The sequence below is a fragment of the Aythya ferina genome (genome assembly GCF_964211825.1).
Source record: "Aythya ferina genome assembly, chromosome: 2".
Lineage (NCBI taxonomy): Eukaryota > Metazoa > Chordata > Aves > Anseriformes > Anatidae > Aythya > Aythya ferina.
Window position 1 is genome coordinate 156,927,541 of NC_140297.1, and position 23,212 is coordinate 156,950,752.

General features: G+C 38.3%; 1 protein-coding gene across 4 annotated transcripts in view; it reads right to left on the minus strand.

Annotated features, from left to right (window-relative positions):
• Positions 1–23,212, minus strand: part of TRAPPC9 (trafficking protein particle complex subunit 9) — a 453,395-nt gene that overhangs the window by 289,385 nt on the left and 140,798 nt on the right. For all 4 annotated transcript variants that reach the window (XM_084509339.1, XM_084509336.1, XM_084509337.1 and 1 more), the window contains one exon: positions 12,148–12,258. In XM_084509339.1, the coding sequence (XP_084365465.1) occupies positions 12,148–12,258 (111 nt within the window). The remainder of the gene's footprint in view (positions 1–12,147; positions 12,259–23,212) is intronic.

Here is a 23,212-nt window from a genome sequence, read left to right on the forward strand (position 1 = left end):
ATTCTCTTGCCACTCCTCCAGTCACTGAACTGTTCAGACCTCGATGTAAGCTTTATTCAAACTGAACAGATCGTGTTTGCGGCCGTAACCCACATTTTGCCTACTTTTGGCAAAATTAACTTCGCTCCCAACGTGCACAAAGCTGCAAGACGTGAAACGCTTCGCCCAGGTACCCCAAAGATACGGTCACAGGCCTTACAGTTAGAAAATATAGTTTCATGGTCTGCAAGAGACAGACATTGTGAAATTAAGATATACATTCATTAAGAACTGCCTGTTTTGATAACAGTGTTCATCTGTTATTTTTACAGAATATAGTTGGAAATTATTTCAGATGTAGCTTTGATATTTTCCCCAAATGCACACAAACAAGGATTCGGTGTGAACAGCTTTAAAACCAGAGGTTTCTCTGTTTTATACACAAAGTCCACTTCCACTTTTGGTATGTATGAAAAACCATCACAAACGTGGACTGCCACTGCCACCACATACTCCCTTTTTAAAGACAAGCCTCCATTAACATGGCACTATAACACCCACAGAGTAATACAGTTCATATCAGGGCCTTAAAACATGGCAAATCATCATAATAGTGCATTTCTCAGGATCGTGAGAAATAACCAAGTGTGTGCAGCCACAGCTCCTTGATTTAGCATCACGAACTACAGGACGGGATGGAAAGGCTTGTTCTAATATACTGCCATTCTCAAATCCTGGGCCAGCTGAAAGAGGTATTTCAACCACGCCAGGATCACAGGGATACAGCTGGTTTATATGAACTGTCCTTCACTGCTCTTACCCCCACTCTCAATGCAGGTATGTTCCCAGAAACCTTGTTCTCTACACCATTTGAAGTTTCTCCTTGATCAGTCTTGGTTTCATTCACCCCAACCTGAAGAATCCTATAACAAAGACTTTAAGAGCTCAGAAAGCGCTGTGAATTATCATTATCATCATAATGATCATCATCAAACTGTACTTGATCATTTATCAATCCCAAACAGGCAGCTTTCATTTTAAACATTTTGAGTTTAATACTAAAACTTTTAAGTAATAAATCTCCTAAAATTAAGCACTCAAGAACACAGTACAACAGATCAAAGGCAGTTGGGGATTCAAGTAGGTTAAATGTGGCCCTGCCAAGCTTTTGCACTGGCATTAGCAGGTGTTAGACCTCCTTGAAGCTGCTAAAGCTCTGCCAGCTCACTGGGAGATGTACAACTCATTAACACCTTTTTGATATAAAAGATAAGGCTGACAACAGAGGTAAACCTGGAAGGAAACTTTGGCGATCAGCTGAGATGCTGGGGCCTCATTAATCAAAGGGAAAGATTTTAGCTGAGATGCATCCATGGCCAGGATTTTATAACACGTGCTTCACAGCAACTGTTAGCAGAATTATTATTCTGCCATGTGCTCTGTGAAGTTAAATTGCAATTGGAACTGAAAAAAAACAAAAAATAGATAAAGAATAAACATTTTGGAAAAAAAATACAGATGACCTGGTAAGCTGTAAGTTGAAACAATTTAAAGAGAAAAAAAAATCCTTGTTACAAACGATGACTTGGTAGATTCTTTCCAAAACCAAATTAGTTCCTGAAGACTTACACAGAGGAAAAATGATTTTAATTGTATTTTAATTGTGGCATTCAGCCAAACTAAACCACTGGTCAAACTCTATGCTGTTGTACTGGGTGTAGCTAGTTTCAAGACATACCTGAATTTATCCAAACTGCAATTTTTAGCTTTGTCACGTGACTTGTAATACTTTCAACAGATTCAAAAAACGTTAAAGGTTGCTGTTCCTGCCTGTCCACTGCTTTTCCTCTTACATTTCTGATGTGTGCCAGCTTGCTTTATTTTTTTTATTTTTTTAATATATTTATTTATTATTTATTTATTTTTTTCTCAAGTCTAATAGCATCAACAATTCTCTATGCTCTTCCTACCATGCTATCTGGCAAAGAACTTGTTACATTAACTTCAGTGAGCTTTCTCGGATGTGCTCCTCTGCTGGGTGGATGATGAAGGTCCCAACCCAAGAAACGACCAGGTTAATCCATGTGGATATACTCAGCAACCTCAGATAAGCATGGGACTGTGTAATTTCCACCCACTATTAAATTATTAACTAATTATTAACAGAATTAAACAGCAATTATTAAGATGCCAGTAGCAGAGGTATCAGTAGAACAGAAAGAGGTATTAAACGTTAGAATAAAGAAAAGACTATAAAAAGAGGTATTGATAAACAAAAGCATGAAGAGTTAGTTGAGACTCTTTGACTGGACATTCCTATTTTATAAACCCAACACTTAGGTATATTAAAGGTTTGTATTTCTAAATCTCAGAAGCATGTTAGAGGATTAACGTAACAAGGAAAACAAATTCAAAAAGACAATCATCACCATATAGTCTCAGAATACGGTACAATATTGCAGAATGTGTAGAAAACAAGGTCAAATTACAGATGCAATGAATGCTTTCACCCATGTTTCTTTTCAAATTAAGAACAACTGGCCTAGAGTAAAATTCAATTTTCAGAAAGAATTACGATTTTTAGAAAGTTTAATCTTTCCAAAGTATGAAACGAAGCTGCTTTTATACTTTAATATGACGATGTGATAATGTTTCTTAAAACTGGCAGGATTATAAACTAAAAGAAAGGAAACAAACAAACAAACAAACAAAAAAAACAGTACATTTCACTGTTTGTCAACCCCCCATGAAAAATTTCTATTCCAAATGGTGACAGAATATTAATGTGCAACACAATTCATTCTGGATTTAAAAAGTATAATTTCAAGGGGAAATAATTTCCCAGAGAAGTGAAAACATCCTACCACGTGCTGATGTGTATTTATAATGTCTATTTAAAAGGATGGTTGGTTTGCATTCGACTCCTATTGAATGCTGAGCAGAGGTTTTTGTAGGTGTACGTATTAAAATCCACATCCCGTTCCTGAGAGGTAAAAGACAGCCCAGAGCTCATCTGGGCTGTTTGAAGCTATTCACTATTTAAAGGTTGGATTCTTCTTCCACCCTGTTCATTGCTTTGGATTTTATTACCTCTGAGTTTCGTCTGCTATTTGATCACCTCGTCCTTCTGTAATTCCTTGCAGCTGGCTTCCCACTCTACAGCCCCCGATTTACTCACAGGGCACTTCCTAGCCCCCTGCTCGCTCCTTTTCCCACTCAGTTTCCAGGAAGGCCGAGCAGCACAGGGCCCAGCATGGATCCCAAAAGGACTCCAATGATGGCTTTACTTCTACAATTAACAAAATGATTATTCACTCCTCTGTCACCTTTCTCTTAACCAAGTAATAACTCTCATTTCTTACCCCACAGCAGCTCCGATTCTCCATCAGCCTTTGGTGAGGAACGTTGTCACATGCCAACAGGTACATTAATTAGGTCAGCCTTACCCACAAGCTTGTTAATGCCTTAATAGAACTTAAATGGATTTATGAGCTAAAACTTCCTTGCTTAAAAACATGTTTACTCTTTTCTAATTCAGCACTTATCCACTGCAGATGTACACAGAAAAAAAAAATGGGAAGAAACCTGTAATTAACCTTCTTTACAAGTTCCCTGAGGGTACGTACTCACGACTCAACATGTCAAACCTGGAGTGTTTCCAAAATGTTGGCATCTTTCATAGCCCGAAAGCACTGTATAAGACAAGGAGTAATTTTAAACGTGCAGATATGGAGGCTTCAAACACACCTACAGCACTGGACAGAGATGACAGCACCACGGGATTCTGATTTAGGGTTACTCTACCTTCAGTAATGCTCCTTCTGAGGGACAGACAAACCACTCCAGAGATTTCATTCGAGAACTGACTATTATTCTTTAAAAATCCAAAGCTAGAGCAGAATTCTTTATTTTTACTGCTCTTTCCAACTATAAGGAATCAAATTAGAAGCAGTAGGCATTTTCCAAAACTTAGCAAATGCGCTTTGAAGGCCACGTTGTTGACTTAACAGCGTACCAAGCCACCAAGAGGGACGTCTCCCTTGGGAAGACCCAGCCACCAAAAAGGTGGCTGGAGGGGAGAGACTAAATGAACAAAAATAAGGGAAGATATTGGGCTTCACACCACATCACTGCCTGCCAAGGTTTCATGTTGCTTCTCCAGTGACTGCCAGGGACGGCAATCGTGCAGACAGATTAATACTGGAGCTGACGGTACCTAAAATGAATGCATTTGAAACTCTCAGCCAAGAAATCAGGTTTTGTTACTGTTATTTAATCAAATTCACTTGCGGAGGTATCGGCATAAGCAAATATCGTGATACAACATGACAGCTACTTTGTCTTGCGTCTTGCGTGTTCTTATTTTGGCCATCTTTCCTAAAGCACTGGGTATTTTTCAGTGGGGTGAGGAAGGATTGGTCTAACTTTCTGAAGGGTAAAAATTGCATTAAAAGGATTTTAAAAAGAAAAGAAAGACTCTGTTTCAAAGTTCTGAAAACACCTCTATGACAGCAAAATGAAACATCGTAAAAAAAAAACCGTAGGCTTTATACACCAGAGAATTTACACAGCATCTTTCAGACTTCTTCAGATTGTTGTTGTTTTAGCTTGTGGCTCCAGCTAATGAAGGAAGAAGGAAATGGATGTCAAGACTGAAGAATAAATTCAAACTACCGAGGCACTAATTCTGATTGACTTTTCTCTTTGAAGGAAAGACTCATAAAACAGCTATTTTAATTACACTTTTGATCATCTAAAATAAATTAATAGGAATCAGGTATTTTCATTTTCAACTTCAGGAAGCCGACGCCGCACCATCGTGATCTTTTGCAGAAGATCAGAGAGCAGGCAGAAAGCCAAATCAGTGCAACGCTGAAGTGCAACTTTAATAAATCCTTTGGCTGTTAAACCAGCCTAACTGGCAGCCATTCAAGACAATCTTCTTTCATCCCATTAACGCAGTCACCATGTCACCACCGCCGCAAAACACAGCAAGTGCTCCTAAATACAGGCAGTGCTATAGGCTGAATTCATCTATTTAACTAGAGGTATCGGTGTGACCTAGAGCTGTACCTGCACCCAAATGCTCACTCTTCCACTGGCAGAAAGAAGAAAAATGTCCTGAAATGTGTTGGTAGTTTTTTTCCCCTAAAAACAGAGGTGATGGTTAAGTAGGAAATGGACAAAAACTATTCAGTTCCCTTCACAGTTTGAACCTACAGCCTATAAAGGTTCTACAGCAAGATACCCTTCCCTCTGTATTTACAAGTCTCTAAATAAAATATGAAGTAATCAAACATACAAAGAAGGACCACGTAAATGCACGCTACTTTCAATAACAGACTACTTAAAGTAATATGGGTCTGGAGGCCAAGAGCTTTAAATGTAAACTGGCACTATGCCTTCTGTTCCAGATGAAAAATAAGGGAAGAAAGGGTAAGGAAAGGGATTAATCGTCTGGAAGCAATAATAATAATGACAGAATAGGCCAAATGTTGGTAAGACAAAGTCTTAGAGGACAAGAGAAAGTGATAGAGGAACGAAGTTATATGGGCACTTGCCTGGGGAGAACAACACAATTCTGTTGGCTTTGGGAAGAATAAGCAAGTTTCCAGTGAGCAGCTAGATTTGCAAATCAAAGAATATTTTAGGTAGGAAGGGACCAATGGAGGCTGTAAGGTTCAAACCTTCATTCAAAGCACAGCTAGCCTGGAAGTCGGCCCTAAAGATCCACATCTGCAGCCCAATAGCATACAAGAAATACTTACTTTTTTAATTTTTATTTATTTATTTATTTATTTATTTTTACAAACCTGCAACCTTAATGGTTGTCTATCATCATTTCCTTCACACCTAGGTTTCTAACTTGGACTTCACTGTAATAGTGCATTAAAATTTGATGTGTGACAACACAGAACTATAGGGTGAGAGACAGCAAGGACCTATCTCAGTTGTGCTCATTACTGAGTAGGTTCAGGACAAAACAGAAATTTTGATTAACTTTCCGTCTCACAGAATTAGTGACAAACTTTGGTAGAAAAAATATGTTTGTTAGCACTACTGACCCTTCTCCTTCAAGTAGGAAATCCACTAAAAAACAAGAATGGACAACCCAATTTTTTTTCCGTGGATTCATTTCTTCCCATGGATATTGCTGTTTTTCATTTAATGAGGGGACTAATTTCTAGTGAAAGGCTCATAATGGTCAGCCTTCAATTCCGCTTTTTTCCATCATCCCTCAGTGTTGAAACATGGTCTTTCTAAAACCACCACACAAACCTATAGGCACCAATATGTGCGAATTAAGAGCAAGCACAATTTGATTTACAGGAAGCAGTATTTTTTTCCTGTTTAGCTTTTTGATCCATTCTTATCTACCAAAAAAAGTATTTATGAATTTTCTTACATTCTTCCCTCTTCTCCCCACGTATCTTGCACAAAAATGAAAAATAAATGAAGAAGTACTAGCACTTCACTCTTTTTCTTAATACACATGTACATTGTTGGATGCCTTCACTTAGACTGCTAGTTACTAAGGACCAAATTCTGTTTCCCTCTGTAAGTGTCCAGCATCCACAAACTTCAATAAATGAATGTTTTTTCCCAAGTATTGATGAAACGAAGACAGGAAGAACCCTGGCTTCTCCTACAAAAAAGCTCCTTTACCAATAAATAAATAAAAATCTAAATCTGAATTCTGAAATCAATTGTTTTTTTCAAGAGAGATTTTTTTGAACCCTAGTTTCCTACAGCCAGTGCTCTAGTTAAGATTTAAGGCAGAAATAAAGATAAATATCAGATTTGGAGTAATTTACAGATCATCTAAAACTAGGATAAAAAACTCATACAATACCTAAGTGATATTTTGTATAGAGGCCAACCTATCTAACCATGTTTATGTTATATCTTATTAAACTTAATAAATCCTGTCAGAGACAAACTTGGCCTACACTCACAAACCTCCTGTTCCCCTAGCTGAGTACACAAAATATTAGGAACGGTGCAAATTTGGTCTCTTAAGGTCAAGTCAATGTTCAAAGATGTCAGAAAAACTGCCATGCAGGCTAGATCCAGCTGGTTTGCTGCTGACTTAGAAAAGCAGTCAAATCGCTTACACCTACTTTTGAGAAAGTGGGAATAGCAAAAAGACCTTACAAGGAGTCACACACCACCAAAACAGCTGCCTACCCAGCACAGCACCCTCCAGTTGCTGAAGGCAATACACCGAGGTTTTTAGATGGGGCTGAAGGAAGAAAACAGCCTTGGAGTAGACAAATAAAGGAAAGACTACCTAAAGGTTGCTCTCTCCGTAACAACTAGGCAAGAGGGGTTTATCTGTGCTCCAAGTTATTGCGGTTTTGACAGACACAGAAATGCTAAATTCAAATGTTGAGCCTAAGAAAGAGATGTTGATGTTTTCTCATTGACAATTGCAGGGACACAGCACTTGAAAAGGTCTTCCTGTTGGATGGTGCAGTAATTGCAGGCAAGTCTTTAGCCATTCAGCTGAGGACACCTTCGACAAAGCCAGGTCCTTTGCCTCTTACTTCTCAGCAAGGAAAACTGCTTGATGATCTGATGTCTGAGGCTTGGAAGTCTCTTCGTTTCTAGCTTTATTCATAGATAGCTCAAAGCCAAGTTTTTCCTGGCTTTTCACCTCCCTTGACATTTAAAAGAGAGCCCGTCTTTGTCCCCAGCTTGACAGAACACATTAATAAACCCTTTTAACTTTTACTGCTCTTATCAAACCGAATTCTAGGTCTACATCACTTTGACCAGTTATCTGCATCTTCTACCATGCGATCTCGTCTTTCTTATATTCATGTGGCCAGAAATGTTGTAATTCTCAACTACTGTTCCATGTTTCTATTTGCCAGTCATATTCCCCGATCACATTTGTTGGTTTTTTTGCAGCACACTCCCATGGAGGACTCACAACCATCGTGTGATATCACCCACCATCCCCTCACACCTTACCAGAGAAGCAGGTTCCTTTCACAGAAGGGATTTCTTCAGTGCTTTAACCACAAAGCAATCCAAATTTAAGTTTCTCTTTATCGTTCCCTTTACTTCTTTTTATTTCTTTATTATTACGACTTGCCAGCCTATAATTTTTGCATATCTTTTAGGTAAAGTCTCCAGTTTTTGATAAGTGCTATGAAATAAATATTAACATTAAAAGTGGACCTTGATATTGATCTGAGCAGTGCTAGACACATCACCCTTCCCTACCCAAAGTAATATTTCTTTGCTATTAGTTAAAATAAATAAAATAAATAAAATAAATAAATAAATAAAATAAAAATGGCAAACTTTAAGCATCTGAGCTATGTATTTAACAACTGTCAAGGAAACAAACACTATTACCCTGAAAACAGTAGGTAATTTTTTTATGTTTGGGTTATTACAACCTTTGGTATTTTTTAAAATCAGCTTGAAGCATCCTCAAAAACTTCCAGCTTGTCATGTTTTTAATGTGAAGAGCTGGGGAAACTGCTGTGAAGTTGATGACAGCAAGGCCTTAATCATAGTGGCTTTGTCCTTAAAAAAACAAACTATAACAGCGACATGAGGAAGACATAATTAATCTCTCATACAGACAACATGCCCTGTCACAATCAAAAGCACAAATTAAACATTGACTTAGCAGCTGTGAGCAATAACAAGCAGGATTTACTTACACATAGACAATACATTTATTAAGGGAACTTACTGATGGGTTAGAAAAGGTAAGAATTTTTAACTTCTCCTAACCTTTGGAAGGAGAAGTTAAATTATGTCCAAAAGTTTTCAATGCACCTGTGCATTCCTAAGTAACTCTACCAAAAAAGCAATATACAACACTTCCATTCAACTGAAAGCTTCACTGAAACACTGATAACTCAGGCCACGTTTATTACAAACAGTTCTAAAAAAAACAGCAAGTATTTAACACCAGTCTGATAACCAGCTCCCAGAGTAATGCCACTTCTGCAAACTCCACATTTAGCGAACTAGCTCTAATCAGATATTCCCAGACTTCACAGCTCGATTAACCGATGTATTTAACTAAGCAATAGTCAATGGCCAATGCTCAGGAAGTATGCATACAAAGAATTTTGTACATAACCATATTTTTCATGAACAAAAATCACCATCCTGTATGATGACAGGAATCGAAATAAAAATCTTTTATTTTCTGATTGTCAATAGAATTTAACAAAAAAATAAAAATAAAAATAAAAATAAAAATAAAAATAAAAATAAAAATAAAAATAAAAATAAAAATAAAAATAAAAATAAAAATAAAAATAAAAATAAAAATAGCTGAGTCAATATGTATAGAAGTTCACTTATCAAAACTGAGAAAAGTCCTGCTCAACTTTAGTGAATATTTACCCAAAAGCTCACTCATTTAGCCCTCCAGCCCTGCTAAAGGGCGTGAATTGGCTACCCAGAAAGAAGCCTGGCTTGCGATTCTTAATTTCTGATTATTAGCTTTGCTGCTGTAATATTTCTCTGCTACTTGAATGACCAATACGAGGACACTCATTTATGATTGCCTGTAGCAGCGATACATCTATCTGACAGCTTCAAGAGGTACTTCCTATTCAGAAGGAAACACAGCTCTCAAAAACTTTTGGATTTCATTCCTGATCCTTTACAGCTCCTCCATGACTGGCAGTCTTTGTCCCTTTTTTCCCAGCCTGTTCTTACCCAGGTGATGTTTGTTCTTCACTTCTCACCTCCTCGCCCAGCCCTATTCCCCTGCAGTTCAAGCCTTAATACTCACGGTCCTCACACCAAGGCCAAAGCCAGCCAAAACCTCCAACACCTAAATGTGTTGTACCTCTGGCCTCCAGCTGTGGAGTCGCATCTACATAAAAGTCTCTCAAACCTCCGTTGTGTCCCACCACAAAGATATGTGAGAGGATTCATCTAACTCAGAGCATCACCTTGATGAATCTCGTGCTGCTGCTGATGTTTGCCATTCCGGACTGCCAGACATACTGTGCACAGAATGGAAATGCAAAGGTAACACAGGGGATGTTGCACAAAATGAGATATCCTGGGGCACATAACGAGATAACATCTATTACCATAAATTATGAAGTGATTTACGCATAAATGAGGGTTGTCGTGAAATTTCATTTTAATGGTTTGATAATCAAGTAAGAAACACAATAATTACCATACCTAAGGTTTTCAATAAATTAAAATCACTGCTACCAGCAACACTTTTTTTTGTGAACGTACCTGATACAATTCCCTCCCAGAGCTGCCTGCTACATTCTTTTGGTTTCATTTCTGGATGCCGCATCACCGTGATAAACAAGTTCAGTTTGACTGCTGATGACACTGAAAACATTTCTAATTTACAGCAAAGCTCCATCAATGATGTGCAGTCGACTACTTGAAGAAACAGCTTTGCAGCTGGGAGGCTCCACTGGTCGAGAGAGCTGAACTTTACAAGAGCAAATATAAGAGAATTCCCTGCAAATTCCTTCCCACTAGGCACAGGAGTGCAAATCTTACATCCTACAGTGACCTCTCCATAATACAGAAAGCAGAAACAACACAACAAAGGCTTCCAAGTTATTTTACTTTCTAAACATACAAAGGGGGAAGCAAAGAGGCGAGCAGTGAGCAGGATGCAGCATTATCCTTCTTTGTAGGTTTGTTGGCAGCAAATATGAAAGGCTCGAGCAATGAGAACAGGAACGAAGAAAACAATTTCCTGCTATCTACACTTTGTCAGGACAGGAGATTTCAAAATGATGGTGATGAATGGAGGGATGGTAAATTACAAAAGGAACCGTGAGTGACCAAAGTAAGAGCTGGAGAAAAAAATACAATTTAAATAAAAGTGGAATGGGGAAAGCATTAGGAATGAGGAAGATATCAAGAAGGTACAAGCAAGGGGAAAAACAACTGGACTTGTCTGAACGGCCTCACTTCAAATACTACTCAAATATTAACAAAAAATCGATGTCAGAAGCTGGGAAAAACTGATAAAAAGAATTTAAGAGTAGGGCTTGTCGAAAAACATTGTGCATCTGGACTGAAAACACTTGGTTCAAAAGCAAACACCTGTGAAACACATAGAATCATTAAGGTTGGAAAAAATCTCCAAGATCATCTGGTTCAACCATCACCCTACCACCAATGTCACCCACTAAACCACGTCCCTAAGCACCATGTCCAATCTTGAATCATTGCTCTAAAAAAAAGAGAAAACTACTTTTTTTTTTCCCCTATTTTTTTTTTCATGATTAATAAAAGTCCTTAGCTAGAGTTTGCTAATTTTAAGGCTAAGTGTATGTTCCACCTAAGTTACCGTAGCAGATCCATCCCAATAAAAATTAACCCTCTAAGACAGGAGTTATACACACAGCTACAAACACATAGGAACAATTGTGCTATCATTCAAGAAATAGATAACAAATGAGTTTAGAAGTGACAGAAAACTTGGTGCAACTTCTAAGCAAGAATAAAATGGTAAAATATCTTGCATTAAGATTAAACTCACCATCCTTGCAAGAAAGAGCTGCAAAAACCACATTGATAAATGGCTGTTTCAAAAGACTTATGGAACAGGTTTATGTGCATTACAATATACAAATTTAAGGGTATTTAAACTTCAATTATTAAGCCTATAGGAAAAAACAAGTAATTCATTCAAGGAGATGCAAAATGATTTTATAACCTTATTTGTAGCACTATTTATGTTTGTTTTATACCATCCCAAAAATTGGGAGCAACGAATTCCAAGCAGTTTACCAACTACAGAAAGGATGGGAAACAGGATACAAAATAAATATTCACATTTTGGTGAGTATTTAACTTCTATTTTGACAAAGAAAAGAACAAATTCTTTCTGAATAAGATAAAGTAAAAAGAACTGCATGTTACTGATATTTTTGTCCATTCCTTGATAAATAAACACTGACAAAATTCAGCCTTATTTTGAGTTGTCATACTTTGCCCTTTGTCAGTATATTGCTGGTACTGTTACATATTCTGTATTTGTTTTTCATGGTTGCATACCTTTCAGTTGATTTGTTAATTGTTTTATTCTTTGCCAACTCTACAATGTTCAAAGGAAAAACAGGCCCCAAATACCATTATGAGGGTAGAAATACATGGTATTGTTACAAATAGGGCCCTTTTAATACTGAAAGGACTTACCGCTGACATTCCCCAGCATGCAGAATTAAATCTTCATTGTTCCGAGCACTAATGGTCAACTCATGCTCTGTAGAATTGAAGACGTCTAGAAGGAGATGGCACTGCCGGGTGCTGTTCAGACAGGGGGGAAAAAAAAAAAAAAAGGAATATTGCAACTTATATATCAGAATATATCAGAATAAGCATGTATACATAAAAATTTAGATGCATATAAATATACATATATTCACATATATATATTTTATACCCTACTCCAACTATATGAGTATCTTGCTCTTTTACTAGAAATAACTCTTTTTTGGCATCTGAAGCACTCTCTCCCATACACCAAGTACTTCAAGAGAGACAACTTTGTCCCTTTTGTAGGAAAGGCAAACACAGGCAGGCTTAACAGAAATTCTTGTATTCACCAGCTACCATCCTTCAAATCCAAATTTCCCTAGAAGCATTCACTATGAATATACCAACCATGTTTCTGGTAAACCTAGGAAATAATACCAACAAAGATACAGAAAATAAACTCTTCCTGTACATTTTTATTCTCATTTGTAAACTTTTCTTCCTTGTGAAACTAAACACAATCAGCAGCACTGGATGAAGATTATAATATAATTCACATGAAACAAAAAAAAATCAGGAACAGAACCAGACAGTAAAATGCCAGATACAACCAGACAGCCCCAATAATGCTTTATCAGACCACTCAAATTCAAAACTTCCTCAGAAGCTATTTAACAACAGGGAAATATCGTAGCCTTAAGCATCACTACAATTTAGCTTTAGCTATAAATGACTTAGAAGTTTAAATGCATGTATAACAGAATTAGGTGACTCGCCATTGGGAATTACAGAATAAAGTAGTAAAGCCATTGTACAAAGGTTACAGATCATCACAACCCATGCAATTGCTACCAGAATCAATAAGTGGGGGAAAATAACTCGTATTGAATGTCAGAAGTAAAAGCCATCAGCAGCTTTAATTTGAGAGGGAGTTCGCATGAATCACAGAGTGGTTTGGGTTGGAAGGGACCTTAAAAACCATCCAATTCCAAACCATTGCCGTGGGCAGGGACACCTCCCACCAGATCAGGTTGCCCAAAGCCCCATCCAGCCTGGCCTTGTGCACCTCCAGGGATGGGGCATCCACAGCTTCTCTGGGCAGCCTGTGCCAGGGCCTCACCACCCTGAGTTAAGAATTTCCTCCTTATATCTATCATCTTTTAGTTTAAAGCCATTCCCCCTTGTCCTATCCCTACACCCCCTGACAGAGTCCCTCCCCAGCTCTCCTGTAGGCCCCATTTAGGCACTGTAAGACCACTGGAAGGTCTCCCCGGGGCCTTCTCTTCTCCAGGCTGAACAACCCCAACACCCTCACCCTGAATTCAGTCAGGCACTGAATTGCAAGCGAATGCTGCCAGCAGACAGTATCGTGCCGTGCTTTTTTAGTATTTTAAGGGTTTTCACTCTTTTGGGGTAAAGCCCCGGTGAATACTGCATATAGAGAGGAATGCACAAAGGTGGCTGAGTGCCTGAAGCAAACACATCAAAACTCAAGAATTTGGACCAGATAAGGAGCCCCAGCTCGCAGCAGCAACTCCCCAACTTAATTAACAACTGGCAAGGAAGAAATGACTGGAAGGGCAGGATTCGAGTCGGTAGCTAACCTGTTACCAGCCGGGCATGAAAAAGAGGGAAAAGGAAGCCTGGCTTCCACCTCATAGCTGGGAGAGAGGGACGAGACCTGTAAAGACGCAAGAAACTTCTGCCTCTCAAGGAGATTCTGAGATAAAACCTGCAAAGGAGACTGCCAGGGTTGAGTCGGTTTACAAAGTTCAATGCAGAAGGAATTCTTTATTTACCCCACAGCAAAAATCAAACAATTGTCTGAAGTTGCACTCAGACAAGCCCTGTGCGGTATTTTTGGCAGGAGAACTGAAGTTTTGGAAATAAAACAACTGCTGTAAGTGTAAAGGATCTATAAAACCATCAGTCTTTCCAAACAGGACACTGTCCCTTAACACGAACATTTCTGAATGGGAACTCTGAGATTATGTAGGGAAAATTATTCATCATCGTGAGACTTTTTAGGTGTGTAGGGGAATGTCCTTGTTGGCTTTGAGTTAACTCTCCAGGGAAATCTTAAAATAAAATAAAATAAAATAAAATAAAATAAAATAAAATAAAATAAAATAAAATAAAATAAAATAAAATAAAATAAAATAAAATAAAATAAAATAAAATAAAATAAAATAAAAATCAAAGTTATAGAATAATTATGATAATTTGAAAAATAAGAATGAGATACAGGTATAAAAAGCTTATAGGCAACATTAAGGCTATATGAAAACATAGTATTAAAAGTTCAGAATAAATACGTATCAGTGCCAAACCACCTATTATTTAAGGTTACAAAAATATAGTAATTGAAAGAGCAAGCTTCGAATACTGGAAATAAGACAAAGCATAAACTCTGGAAAATAAGATGTGATAGCATAATGAAGTGAAAAGAAAAAAAAAAAACACACAAGTTGTTAAAAGCAAATTGTTTAAAGACCTAAAAAATGTAATTATTTTTTTTAACCATGTCACAATCTGTAGGACTGTGTAGAACTGATGATGTTGAGCTACAATCTGGGTGAAAGTTTCAGAAAAACAATTAGCAAGAAAGCCAAATTAATTCTTTATATCAATTTTCACTACAGGTGAACTTACAGAAAACTGTCCTCCTCAAGACAGGAATTAAAGGACCTGTATCAGTGTCAGTAAATGAGATTTTAGAAGTAAATTGTATTCATGCAAGTGTGATAAAGGAAATTCAGCATGAATTTGCTGAACTACTACATAAAAATCAAGTCACTAATCTGTTGCTTTAACTAAGCTCTGTACAGGAGACATTTCAAATGTCGTATTGTTTTATGGATTTCAAGGCTATTGAGAAAATTAGCTATGGTCTCCATTTTTTATTTTATTTTTTTAAAGAAGAGTCTGAAAGCTTATAAAAAAATTAAACACTCAGAAGAAAAAAAAAATGGGTATAAGATGATGTAATTACAGGCAATAGCAGCCTAGTGAATTTTTTGGCTGAGAAAAAACAGTCACGCCACTATCTCCTGGACCTAGGAAAGATTATTCTCACTTACCCAATTTCTTCTTCATTTTCCAAGCTAGCCACCACCATGTACCACCATATAACAGTTTATGCTGAAAGGTTAGTGAATTGGGAAGGGAGGTACTGGCTGAGTCAATGGGAGAAAATCCACTACATTGAGACCTCTAAATGTAGGTAAGAATGGTGAGTTACCTTTCTTTCCTCCCCGAGAAGGGACAGAACTGTCTTTGCAAGATGTCACACAACTTGAAGGGTCACTGGTAGCTCCCCAGTCTTTCTAGAGGTTCTGGATTATTTTGCTGAGACTAATTACTTCTTAAACTTTGGGTCAGACACATCTACAGCAAGTCATTTGGTGGGTTTGGGTGCTTTTGGTGGTTTTTGCTTGTTTTTTTTGTTTGTTTGTTTGTTTGTTTGTTTCCTCCAAAACATAAACAGATAGCATGGTATCATCCCATATTAACACACCCAATTAAACCTTCATCAAGTTTTGGTTTATTCCATATACTTATGGGCACAATGTACCAAAATGTAGGGAAACAGCATAAAAGAGCACAGAGCTTCCCTTTCCTCTAAAACCAGACACTGCGAATACAACACGCGTCTTTTCTGAACGGAATGATACACAAATTATTGCATTATGTTAAAAGCCCAAATTAAACAAAGCTGAATTAAAGCTGGACGGGACTGTCTATAGACTCCAGGATAAAGAATATCAGTGCTTGAAAGGATTTTACTTTTGTTTCCATCTATCATTCGGACTGCTAATGGAAAGGAAATAAGCCTGGGTCAAACAAACAGTTTCAGAGCCTAAGTGGAAAAATACTAAAAATCACATCATGAAAACATTTTCCATTTCAATTACCTTCCTTGTTTGTCTATTGTGTTTCCTTCAGAAAAATCTATCACGAATTTCAGGTTCAAGATTCTCTTTCACATTTCACATGAAAGTCTGCAGCTCAGGAGGTTGTGCATGCCAAAACTAGAATTACAAAGGCTGGCTTGTTTTCACTTGGGTGATTTATTATCTGAAGGTCTCAGAGTAACATGCCAAATTAAGTCAATACTTATTTCAAACACTAAAAAAGATTTTTTTTTTTTTAATTGACAGAAAGAGTTATTTCTACAGTGTCTTGGAGATTTACTGCATAAATTAATTTCTGTTATCCTCCATTACAGAATCCAGGATATAAGGCAAACAAAAGTTAGTGACAAACTATGTTGTAAAAACCTTCCAATGTCTGCTCTGATGACAGAAATCATCACAAAACTGGGGCTGTGGGAACTTAAGAGAAGAGGAAATTATACTGTAATCTGGAAATTTCTTTCAGGGGTATTGCAGTCTACTCTGAAATGACATCAGAGGATGCACTTCAGCAACATTTAACACAAAATTAAAAACCAGATGCAGCTATCACGCTCTAATGACAGCTCACTACAGTGAATAATCGTATGGCAGCTCTGTTTCGAGCTTTGTTCTGAAGTCAGATGCAACAAGAAACACTCGGAGGGGGATTGGCAAGTTATCCACATCCTGACTCAGCTCAGTTTCTCCCATCAAGGAGCGTTTTCACACCTAGACTTTGGTTTGCTTCTTTTATGCTTTCTGTAAAACATAAAAAAAAAAAAAAAAGTTCTGTAACCAGGCACGCCCAACATCCCTGCTCAAAACGAGACACCAGAAAGTGAAGAGAAGCACTTGGAAATGATGACAGGCTGTAGCACACTAGAAGTCAACCCCTTTCTCCAAAATCCACTGATGAACGTGACCACTTCGTATAGTACAGCACAACAACGATCTGGAGCATCTCTGCTGTTACTATTGTGTTTTGAATAGGGTTTCTTTAATTCCATTTGGTTTTCACTACCTCCCTTGAACATGAAGCATTCCACGCTAGCTCCAGATGCTTAATTCAGAAGTTTACACATCTCACTGTTAAAAGGCCTTTTCCACATTTTCCAAGAATTGTCCTCATCTGACTTCTCCTGGTTGTAAACCTTTGCGATTATGCTAAATATTCCCAGCACATCTATAAATACTTGCAGATTTATGTTCGCACGTCTTCATGTGCCAAACCGTGCATATTTAACATTTTGATCTCAAAAAAAATCAATTCCCTCCAAGTGTAAGCTCCTCCTTGCCCCCCCTGAACCCACTACAACATCACACGATGAGCAGGGTTTGGGGTTAGCGAGCTGATTTACCTACTGGATCTGACCTCCCGTGTGCCTTGAGTTCTCACTCAGTGACATCTATGCCGAGCTCAATGGTGTATGTATAAAGAAAGGATGTACTCTACAAAGACATCCAGTCTTGAGAACATTACAAAAAAAAGTTACTAAACCCATCCCTTGGCAGGTTTTACAAATGGTTATTCAGCCTAATTGATCAAAAGGAGACCTTCAGCTGTAATCGAGTTTGCCTGGTTTCTCTTTCATCCACTTTTTATTATTATTATTTTTCATTAACAAAAGAGTGAGTTTAACACCGTGGCAACATCTATTCCTTGTAACCAGGTCTTATCCTGGCCTTCCTCCCAATGAATCAAAACGACTGCCCTTCAAGCAGCCACCTAAAAGTTTTTCTCCACCCTTCAATCAATGGCATTTGAGCACTGAAATATTGGAAAACACGAGACCAGAAACAGCTGCCTGTCAGCAGGTAGCTGATTCTCATTCGAAATGTGCCAAGTGTGAACATTCACTTTAAAAATTCAGCTACAGAAAAACCCAGAAGTGCTTCAGAAGATGCTATAGAACTTTTCTGTTGCATGACCAAAACGTTTGTTGGAACTTGGCCGAGGAACCACGCTGTTTGCCATTCCTCCTCTGTCTTTTGTGAATAAGGATCGGGATTTCTACTCCCAGCCTGGCTGCTGAAGGGGCTGCGTTGCCATTTATTGCACTGAAAATGTGGGCAGCCATGGAAACGAATTCTGAAAAACACATCTGATTTTACCAAGACCCAAATGCTGAACTGAACTGGCACTTCTGGACAGTAGCAGTGTCAGACCTGCTGAAGTTCCTTTTTTTTTTTTTGTTTCCTTCTCTGACTCAATTACAAGAAGAGAGTCTAAGCCTCTGATCTCGCCAAAAAAGATCTGCAGCTGATGGTGTAAGGTGGTTTTGAGATGAGAAGAAAACTTGGCTGCCTCAAGAAAATTAAAAAAAAAAAATCGCTTTGCTCATCATTGTGAATTTGTAGAACTGAAAGGTAAGGATATTCTTACATACCAGATTTCCTAACCTGTCCCAAAAGGAGTTGCAGCAACCCTGTCGCACTATGGACTGACTTCATCCACAGATTCAGAGTGCAATAAGCAAGGCAAAGAGCTTCCAGTTTTTGTAGATGGCTCTTCTTTAAACATCTCTGTACAGGTGGCACAATGGCAAGGGATGCAAAGAGAATAAAAAGCACCCTACAAAGCACGCAGAGCATACCTTATTTCAGTTCTTACTAAACACGTGGAGTAAATCAGCAGTTTTTCTAGCATTTTTTTTCAAGCTGTGTTTTTTTTGACAGAGGCAGTAGGGGAAGACAGTCAGTGCCCACCAAAACTGCGAGATAACATTTCTGAGGGAGTGTTCAAGACAATCTAGTTAGAAGAAGCTTCAAAGGCAGACTTTCTTGGAGCTATCAAGATGGGAAAATGAAGAGGTGTTTCACATGAACCAGCCAACAGAACGTTTCCCTTACTCTGACCCATCAGCATCACAGCTCCGAAGGAGACCTAGGAGACAACCTGCTGGTAGCTGAGCTCTTCAGAGGCCTGGAATCACCCTCGTAGTTTTGAGGCTAAGACCTGATAAGGAGTCAAGTCACAAGACCATGAAAACAATATTATTATATAGATTTACCAGCATTTTATGGTACATAGTGTCAAGCAAGGAGATCCCTGAAGCCCTTCGAGGCTTCAGTGAGCTGTGGGAAACACTGGGAAAACTTTCAGTATTAACTCATTCTCCTACCCTATTTCAGGGCTAGTTCCAACACCTCATTTTTTCATTATGCATGACAAGACCAGCATTTGCTGGCAAGGACAAACATGCAGAATCAGGGATTACAAGTGACACAGCCAGAGGCATATTATTTCCAAACACGTGGCCATCCCACAAGACTTTTTGGATGTAGGCAGTTCGGTGAGAGGAGGATGAGATGGTCAGGGAAAATCCTTGGAGCAGAAGAGGGCCACTTACGGACAGAACATCACCTTCTGAGAGCTGGTGTCTGCAGGAGAAGCAGGCAACAACCAGCACACTGCAGCACATCGAGGGCTGCACCAAGTTAAGCCGGGGTGCCCCTATGGACTAGCCCAGGTCGAGGTTAAAAGGAGCTGTGTCAGAGCTAAATGCATCTCAAGATATAGTGAAGGTGCAGTTAATGAAACCTCTCCCTCTAAAGCACAAATCCGTGCATGAGCAGAAGACGTAATTATGGCTACAGACAGTAAAAAAGGCAAAAATAAACAAAAGAAGAAGTCTGTTCCAGTGAGATCTCCAATGCATATCTGCTCAAGCAACTAAATAAAAGGAATGCCAACTGAGTTTGGAAGACTTTTACATAAACCATAATCTTTATGTTACACTGGGGGAAAAAAAGTGATTTCATTAACATTTTTCCTGTTGATTTTTTTTTTCCAATGAAGGCCTAAGGGAAGAATCGATGTTTAAAGTTTTATATTTGACTTTGATTTTAAGCCCAGCAGCTATTAAGCTATTGTTTCTTACTTTTATTGAGGTAAAACGTAACATAATAACAAAAAATACAAATAAAAGAAAAAAAAATCGAATCTAGAAAATGAAAACAATGCTAACTCATTCTGAAATGACAGCTGAGAAGGTAAGTTATAAAGCACAGCTTCTCATATAATGACTAAACAAAAATAGTTCAGTGCCTCAAAAAGAATTTAAGCAATGATTCCTCAGCTGCAACTCAAGAGGAGACTTGGTTCAAGTTTTTAACAGCAAGGAAAAGTACAAAATTTGACTTATAATTTGCTGTCGCTGAGTCTCAGATATTGGCAGAGATGCTCAACAATCACATAACAAACTTTGTTTTATCTAGTAATAAACGTTCATCCCCAGCAGTTTGGAAGATGACACTTCTACTCTTTGTCACTTTACAGCACAATGCTGAACGGTGGCTGACTTCTGACGGAGAATCACCGCTGTGAAGGAATGACAAGAGGCTCCTTGGAAGAGTAAAGGAAAAGCATTACTGCTCACTAAAACCAGTAGCATAAAATCGAGAGCACAAGCACCTAAAAACAAAATGCATTCATAACTGATAAGGCAGTGTGTGCCTGTGCAACAACAAAAAGTTTTGAATGGCAATTTGACAGCTCCCGCAATGAAACATTTCTGAAAGAAATTTAAACATGAAGGCATTTTGCCCCCAAACAGTAACAAATCTTTGAGGGTTCTGAAATAAAATCAATGACGTCTTTAACCAGATCTCTAATCAGCAGATCACTTAAAGTTGCCTTAAATGCTGGTCTGTGTGACGGACAGGCAAAGAATGAAGCGAATGCAGACAGCAAGGGCTGCAGCATTTGGCTGGAGCGGAGCTGCTATATATAGCACTGCTGCTACATGACTAGGGAAATCGTGCACAGCTGAGCAACACGGCGACTCTCCCTTTGAATTAAGACCTCGATCTATTTTTATAGATTTTGGGGATTAAGCATTTTCCAAGCAGAGTAAATTCCTGCGAAGAGACTGACAAGGCAGGGGGGAGGAGAAGCGTGTCTTACACAAACCACAGCTGGGGACACCTCACACAAACAGCCGACAGCAGTGTTTCAAATAAAAGCATCGTGTTGTATTTCAGGCTTTTTTGGAAGGTTCACCCAAGCACTACAGTAAAGTAAGAGCGGTGAACCAAAGAGCCTTCATGTTGTCCATGTGAAAGTGTATATAGGATATTCAGAGTACAAAGGAGATTTTGACAAGGAATGAAAGAGACTATTCACGTAAATAATAAATGTAAACTAAGCATTTCAACCTATACACCGAATCTTCTTGAAAACTACCTAACGTAGATGCTGTGGTACTTCCAGGATGGTACAGAGATCATTTATTAAAGCTTGAAAGCCTTGCACACTGAACGATGTGCCACTGCAGGTATGAAACTCCGACCATCATTAATAAAGCTCCTGGAATTCTCCAAATATCATGCTCTGACTTGGCAGGTAGCTTTAGATTTACTTCCTCTAGAGCAGCTCCTAAAGGAATAAACTTAGGCCCATTGTGCTGTATTTTCAAGCAGCAAAATGCTTGGCAGACCTGCTTGCCGATAAGGGTATGAAGTTTTAGGTCTCTAAAAGCCGAACACAATACTCAAACACTCAAAAAGAAATCAGTCTGAGACAATCTCATTTGTCTAATTTTTAATGATACTTTGCACAATCTATTTCAGTGCTCCCTTAGCCTCGTCTAACCTAAAATTTCCTTGCTGCATGCAAAGACCATTATTTGCTTTATTACCTGCTGTGAAAAACAGATACCTATCCCGCTGGCAATGCCATTTATGTAATTACAAATTTCAGTCTACACTCAGCCTTCTCCTTACCCCCACACTAATACCAACAGTTTTGATGGTTTAGCATTCACTTTCTATTACTCTTTTTGTTTTCGACTTTCTCCAACTTGTCCACTTTTGCTTCAAGTTTCTCTGAGTTAAAAGCCCACCCAGACTCAGTACTTTTCTTGAGACATCATTGTTTTTGTTCCTGTGAAGAACAAAACAGGAGTAAAAGAAACACTTCATGTTTTGCAAGCTATGTTGCAGTCCATCCATCTTTTGACATTTTTGCATTAGTATGATACTGGTGACTCATTTCTCTGCTTGGAAAAATGAAATATGGCACCAATATCTCTGAGACTTGTAGTTCTTTCTTGCCTACCTTTTGGGGTTTCTCTCTGAAGGCTGTCATGAAAAAGGTCCTGGGACCAATATGAATCTCTTTGATCAATTAAGTTCACTCTCAGCTATCAAAGCAGTAATACAGAAATGCACTGAAATAATTTCAAACCTGAAAACAAGAAGTTCTACAATGCACACTGGCAAGCTTTTCAATAATACTGCTACTTTGGTATATTGGAAGAGGTTTTCTCAAACTTAGAATTACAGAATATCCTGAATTGGAAGGAACCAACAAGGACCATCAAGTCCAACCCCTGGCTCCACACAGAACCACCCAAAAATCAGAGCACGTGGCTGAGAGCTTTGTCCAAACACTCCTTGAACTCTGGCACGCTTGGTGCTGTGACCACTCTCCCTGAGGAGCCTGTCCCAGTACTCAACCACCTCTAGGTGCAGAACCTTTCCCTAACACCCAGCCTGAACTACCCCTGACGCTGTTTCATGCCATTCCTATCCACCATAAAACACATTTTTCATGTACTAACTCCATACCAATATGTGTACTGCAGAAGTACTTATGTACTGAAACTAAGTCCCCTCTCAGTCTTCTTTCTTCCCAAAAAAAACAAGCTTAGTTATTCAGATTTTGAACAAGAGTTATTCAAAAGTCATCTCTGGAACTTCCAGAGTTTTAATACATCACAAATATTTAAAGATTTTAGAGTATTTAACAACTAGCATGTGTGAACTTCCATGCAAACACATACATTGACCCTTAATTTTTTAAAACTCACTAGGACATGTGAAACTACTCTGTGGTTTACAAAACTAAGCACTGAAGGAGAGAATGATTTCAATTTATTCCTCACATCCAAAGACAATCATTTACACATACTTTTCTTTTTTTTAAGAGCCAGGCAAACACAAACCTATGTGATGCAGACCACACCATAATAGTGGAGAGATACAGAAAGAAGTCATCAGGTATTATAATAAAGAGGAAATATGCTGTTGTTGGTAAAATGAACATTACTGAAAGAACATTTGAACATCAGAAACTTTCAAATGCATACGAAGTGCTTTGATTACAG